Raw genomic sequence first — 7,313 nt, forward strand, 5'->3', positions numbered from 1 at the left:
CTGAAGGAGACACACTCCTGTGTATACTTAAACATTATATCTTACACTCACAGATGGGTTTTTGGATACGACTTACAACAAAGATATATATATTCTAAATTAGACACATATATTATCGGACCAAAGTAGTTAACAGTATCATATAATAAATAGATCAGTCGGGTAGAATCAGTTCACTGTTGAGACAATCCTCGCCCAGGTTGGACGGTGAAGTCTCCATTTCACAGATCTCATTTGACTCGCTGGAACAAAAAAAATATATTAATCATAAAAAAAAAAAAAAATATATTATCAATCAAATTTTTATAACTGAAAACTGATGGTTGGGAGTGAGGCAAAAAATAAAACAAATAGTAAATTTTTTTTATCATTTAGGCCATAATGCCACAAATTAAATGGTAAAAAATTTGTTTTGCACATAACTTAAACTAATACTTTAACTTTGAGATGAAATCCTTGAAGTTTCCGAAACAGCTATATCTGTTTAATTCATGATGACAATTCTTCTCTGTACTATATAGTTTATACATATGTAAATATAAATGAAATCTGACTGTAATTACGTAATAAGAAGCTTAAGCTAGTGTTGGTCCATGGACATAACGGAATCACTGGCTATTTTAAAGTTTACCAGCTCGCTGAAGAAGCAGCGCTGAGCACCCTTCTATGGGGTCAGAACCATCCTTAGGTATTTCTAAAAGACATCAGAGTAAAGAAGTCCTTGATTGGACACGGAAGATAGCAGGCAAGGAGTGGAGGGAATACTTAGTGCTGAGTCAGGCCAATATACTAATAACTAAACCCTCTATTTCTAGAACTAAGTGGCTGCTAGGCCTAAACAAAAATTAACTCCAATTACTAATAAAAGTTCTTACAGGTCATGGCAGACATCTTAAGATTAGTTGAGTAGTTCGCGATGAAACTTATAATTTATGTGGAAAGGCTCCGCAAACTGTTCTACATCACATAGCAGACTGAGTGATACACATCACTAAGTATATAGTTTTCTGGGATCCGATAAAATCCTAAGATATGAGGCTTCCTCCATCGAATGGCCATCCTTTTTTCATTTCATTAGAAAATCAAAAAGGTTCAACATGAATGAATAATAGTTATTATAAGAATTATTCCATTGGTCTGTCTTGGGGATGCTAAAATAAACCAATAGGCCCAGGCCCACTTGCCCAGATACATTGCCCCCATTAGTACCAGTAATACTACTAAAATCAGAGTTTTCTAATTGAAAAATGATGGTTGGCAGCGGGGTAAAAAATAAAACAAAGTAGATAATTTATATCATTCAGGCCATAGTGGCGTGTATTGAATTTTAAAAAAATTTGGTAAGCGCTTTACATTGCTTTTAGCTACCACTTTCAGATGGAATTAATCCTTTTACATTTCAAAACAGCTATATCCTTTTTATTCAGGATGACAATATACATATGTATTGTAACGAGGTTATCTGGTCGATTGATAATAATTGAAATTATCGATGAATTGAACAGGTGTTTTGGATAGTGTGTAAACAAAGCAACTTTAGAGTAGTTAAAGTGTTGTGAATATTTTTGTTACTTTGAAATAAAAATAAATAAATTGTTTTTGTTTCTGTTCTTTGTTTTGTGGTTTGTTTCTTGGCCCAGGTAACACATGACAATTAGTGTCAGAAGCAGGATTTTGGGTATGAAAATAAGAAAAAACCAATTTTTTTAAATTTATTGTAGATAAGAAGTGGAGTATAGAGTGAAAGTATAGAAAGAAAGAGGAAAAAATGATAAGACATGATGAAGACAAAGAGGGAAGAGGTTTAATAGAAGAAGAGAAGAAGTATATTAACAGATGTAAAGAATGTAGTAAAAGGGGTATATATAATAAAAAAAGAGGAGAGAATATGAAAAAAAAAAAACCGTAACGATAAAAATGACTCAGTATGAATTGAACAGATATTTTGGATAGTGTGTAAATAAAGTAACTTCAGGGCAGTTAAAGTGTTGTGAATATTTTTGTTAATTTGAAACAAAAAACATTTTTTTTTTGTTTCTGGTCTTTGTGGTTTGTATCTTGGCCCAGGTAATACACAATAATATTTTATATATAGTAAAAGTGAAATCTGACTGTAATTACAGGTCATAATTCCTAGCTTTAGCTCTGTAATTTAGGTTAAATGGAGTAACATGGTATCAACCAAATTCAGTAACAGAAATTGCTGACTTTTTCAAAAGTTTTCCAAAGGAATTTTTTTTTTTAAATCAGAGAGGGGGGGGGGACAAAGCAATGGAAACATAACTTCTGGCACTCAGCATTTGATATGAGATACTGTACATTTCCAGAACTCCAATTTAACTCTAAAAGGTTATAGAAAAGAAGTCAATGATAACACTTACCTGTCCAAGGAGGGATCATTGCTGAACATCTCCGTTGGAATAGTCACGGGTGGTTGGTCCATATAGCGCTGCCTGCTGCTCTCCAGGTGACCGACCACTTCCTCAGGGGTCATGTGACCATCACTAGCAGAGAGTGACGGCTGGTGAATGGTCTGCAACTAACGGGTTATCATATTAATTTAAATAAAATGGTCATCAATAAAATTATACTTTAAATTATGTTGATGTAGATAATTGATGAAACCTAAAAGATAAAGGATGATTCGAACTGTAGTCAGAAATAAAATAAACAGCAAATATTTCCATGTGGAAATGAATGAAATGAAACTCATCAGCTCTTAGTTATCCCTAAGAATGAAGTTTCATTTGGTGGTGAAGTCAACACTGTAACGTCTTCTTTATGAAGATAAAGAAGCTGATGCACCAGAGAAGCTGGTGCACTTAAGACAGGAAATCCTATATGAGAGATGTTTTCAATGAAGGATTCTGATAAAAATTCTAATTTTACATCGTTGATTTATCCAATCAAAAGTGCCATGAAGGCGTAAATGGCCCAAAACTGCAAAAAATTCGTGCGGAAACAATGGGAAAAATCAAATTAACATAAAGAACAAAATTATTGTAGATTTCAATTTTCTATAAAAATAAATCATCATAATTGAGACCTTTAGAAGGCATAGCTCAGTGATAAGGCAGTGTGCTACTGACTCTAAAGACCCGGGTTCAAATCCGGCTGAGGAAGACAATTATTTATTCTATTACTGTAGCTGTGAGTCAATGCTGTGGGTTTGGGAACTCTCCGGAGTCCACCCAGCCTTATTAAGCAGGTACCCATACATAAGTGGGGAAGAATCTAGTGGTTGAGTGTAATTCTGACCAAATCACCTTCTTGCCCAACCGTTGGTCTAGAAACAGTATTTCCTCACAAAGTATTGTACCCCTAACCCTTCATGGCTTGTAGCGATAAAGATTTATTTATTTTTTTTTTTTAACAGAGGCCTTTATTTGTTATCCCTATATATTATATTATATATATTACTATATATTATTATAGGCCGGCTGAGAACATTCAATAAATGGTGACAAATTCTAATGGGACACTGAATTCTCAAATGATTTTGTTCTTTACATTTACTCAATTTTCCTTTACCCTGCAATTAAATTGACAAAATTTGTAACAAATTATTTGTGTTTTAGGATGATTCATACCAGCAGCATACATCAGATGACCAATATAAAAGAATTTTAAAATTAAATTTTCTATGAGAATCCTTACTGAAAATATCTCTTTCCATTGAAAAAATACACAAAATAATAAGAGAAAATTTTTCATTCCCACCCTGCCCCCGAAACCTCAAAATTAGTACCAAACTTATCTTACCTCCAAAAAATGTACTAACAGCACATATTTTCCCCACAGGTATTTCTGTGATGTCACTGATTGAATTAGGAATGTAATAAATAGTTTTAAAGTAAAATATAAAGTGAAATTCTTTATTTAATAAAAAAAAAAAGTTAACATTTTCTTCATTCAGCTTTTTTGAAAAATAAATGATTTGAGGAACGCATTTTTTCAAAACTATTTCCCCCCCTTGATTTTCCTCACCACCCTAGAAAATGCTTTGAACATTAAGGTGCCGCTACACATTTGAAAATTGGCCCATGCGTAAGCCTGTGGATGAGTTATTGGAATTGATTGATATAAATTGGCATGAATTTGTGTCCGACCCATCAAGCATTGCTTTATGGGCACAAATCAAAGGGTGTTTGTACTCTCCATGTTTTAATTAATTAAAGAATTTTCTAAACTTCTGATTCAATAATTAACTCTGGTTTAAGAGTGAATATTTTAAAATTCTATCGATTTGGTGAAAATACTGTTTTTAATCTTATAAATTAACGGTTTATTTTTTATTTAACACAGTACAAATATAAGTGTATAAAGACATTGTACGTTTGAGTAGCTAAATTAACAAGTATTTAATAAAAATTCAAGAATGACAGTTGAATTTATAGGTTATGTAGTAAATTAGTAATTTATAGGTTTATTTATATGAACGAGGAGAAGATGGTTGGGGGTGCGGTCAATGAAAAACACAAATAAGTTCAATTAACCTATTTTTAATGAGCCAACGTTTCGGCTAGAGTTACTAGCCTTCTTCAGGGCTAAAAACAGATAACAACCACAGTTATAAAGAAAACGTTACGAGAGGGTGAAAATAAAAAATAAAAAGTAGAAAAATTTAGAGGAAGAAAGCGTGTGAGAGGGTGATGACAAATGGTGATAGGAAGAGTTAAAAATACATACAAACCAACGAATTACCAAATAACGAAGTACCGGAAGATGAACTTTACAATCCTGTTCTGTTTTTAGCCCTGAAGAAGGCTAGAAACTCTAGCCGAAACGTTGGCACATTAAAAATAGGTTAATCGAACTTATTTGTGTTTTTCATTGACCGCACCCCCAACCATCTTCTCCTCGTTCATCATCCACGGTCAACTATCTCTCATAATTAGTTTATTCATATGAATTTTTATCTTTTACCATCTAATTTGTAACAATTATGTTTCCTTTCATTTTACCTAGCTCAATTTTGTTCCTTTTTATAATGAAAATAGTCTAAATTGAAAGTAATAGAAAGAAAAGTCAAAAGAACAAAACAAGCGTGCGGATACCAACCTTTGTTGCTTTCTTAGTTTACCAAGCATTTGTACGCGTCTTAACTTTACAAGTGCCACATGAGTAGATCTACCATTATGTGGACTAAAGGTCATTTATACATTTACTCCAATTGACAAGGAAAATGAGTATCATGGAGGTCCTTTAAAGAAAAAAATTCAGGGAAGAATCAATGTAATTGCAAAATTTCTTATCATCATGTAATCTGCATTAGATTTTCTGTATACTAGTGGAAACTAGCTTAAATAAAAATTATTGTCCTGCATATATCAGTTGAAAATCACATATTGGAAGTATGTAATTACTCCAGTTCATCCTCAAACGGACTAAGAAATAAATGAATGAGGCACTTCCAATTATTTGATTTTAGTGAAAAACTTGCTATAACATCAAAGGCATATCCCTTACAACCTTAATTATATAATTTCATTTCTATATTTTACAATATTTAAAAAACAACACAATATACATACATCACACATACACACAATACAGATCATTATGTATGACTTAGTTGTTTGGACTAAGGGAACTTTAAACAGCATATTTTTTTATTGAAAACTCAATTATGATTTGAAACACTATCTTAAAAATTAAGGTTCCACTAACAAGGGGGTTGAAAAAATAAAATAATATATATGAATCGGAAATTTAAGTCTACTTTTGATTAAATAATCTAGCAATTCATAACTGCTAAACTTATATTCTGAGAAATGGCATATTGATAAAGTAAATGATTCTAAACAGCTGCTACTTAAAAAGATAAAAAAAAAAAGATGGACATCTCTACAAGCATTTGATGGATCAATTATGAGCAAACCAAAGGGTGCACAAATAAATAAGTAATTAACAAACTTGCAACTGCAGTGTGGTGGTATATAATATATGAAAAATTAAAACAGATAAAAATATCATCAAATCATAAATGACACAATTTTCAAAAAATATAATTTTATCAATATAGATATAAGGGTTAAAGCAAACTGAAAAATAATGGAAACTAAATAGGTCAGTCTGAGTATATACATATATTTAGAATCTCAATTAAAATTTTATATTAAAGAAACATCACTATCAGGAACTAGTTGACAAATATTTTCATTTAACATAATTATTTAATCTGACTTTAACTATTAATAACTAATATGAACGTATTGTCAATCAACAATTTGAAATTGAATTACACATACCTGAGTATGACTTGAGGACTTTCCGCTCTTAGATGAAGGCTTTTTCTTCTTAACTGATGACATTTTTGACGGACCGCTAGAATTCAAACCACTGCTAAAACTACCCAACCCCATGTCAATCTTTCTTCTAAAATAACCAAAAAACCTTATAATGACACAATTTTAGAATAAAAAGTCATTGATTTAAAATAAAATATACCTCTTAGCTTCGGCTCTTCCAGTTTCATCATCTGACGATTCAGTATCATCACTTTCACTGCTCGTAACTTCAACTTTCTCATAATTCAGCAATCTATCAAGAAGAAAACTTCTATCTCTTGTCACTTTCAACATTCTCCTCTGATTGTTCCGTAGTGCTTCTTGAAAACATTCATTTTCCTAAAATGAAAACGATTACAACTAAACAAGAGATGTCAAAGGGACAGAAGAAAATAAGGAAAAACTTACATAAATTAAAAACTTCAATTTTCTCTTAAAGGATCTGTATTGCTCCTTGTAATTTATAGTATCTTCTTGGCTTTCTTCATCATCTTCAGTATTAGCCACCATTTCGAACAGAAATAGCTAAATAATCGTTCCTATTTACTAGCCGGTATGTGTGGTAGATTAAAAAAAACAAAATTATATGCAGCACATCTAATAACATATAAGGCAGTATATATAATTACAAAAATAATCGATTTATACTTCAGATGCTTATATTTTAAAGTTTAATCGCTAAAATAAAAATATGCGACTTATGTGTATTATATAAGATTTTTTTAAAATTATACTAGTGATAATTAATCAAGAGAAAGATAACGTAAGGTTATTTATATTTCGTGGAACAGTTAACATTGATCTGTTGCTAGGGCTCTCTATGGGCGATACTCGGAAACTATTGCAAGTATTGATGGATTGAATTTATCGCCCACTGTCGTTTGAGCTGTTGTAAACAAAATTTATCACAATGTTCCAAAGCAAAAGTTCATTCTGAAAATAAAATTTATTCATAATACATTATACATTTTAAAATAAGCGTTCAGATGCCTCGAATAAGGTTAAATTTTATGCATTAAAATT

At 31.4% G+C, this 7,313-nt stretch overlaps 1 protein-coding gene across 1 annotated transcript; it reads right to left on the reverse strand.

Annotated features, from left to right (window-relative positions):
- Positions 1–6,900, reverse strand: LOC106682251 (INO80 complex subunit E). The gene is made up of 5 exons (XM_014422999.3): positions 6,699–6,900; positions 6,451–6,629; positions 6,252–6,378; positions 2,382–2,539; positions 1–242 (listed from the first exon to the last, which is right to left on the reverse strand). Exons 1-5 carry the CDS (start codon positions 6,798–6,800, stop codon positions 155–157), a joined length of 654 nt encoding a protein of 217 aa, XP_014278485.1. The 5' UTR covers positions 6,801–6,900; the 3' UTR covers positions 1–154.
- Positions 6,901–7,313: the final 413 nt, after the last annotated feature.

Source organism: Halyomorpha halys, unplaced genomic scaffold (assembly GCF_000696795.3).
Source record: "Halyomorpha halys isolate HHAL.00 unplaced genomic scaffold, Hhal_1.1 Scaffold398.1, whole genome shotgun sequence".
NCBI classification, from domain to species: Eukaryota; Metazoa; Arthropoda; class Insecta; order Hemiptera; family Pentatomidae; genus Halyomorpha; species Halyomorpha halys.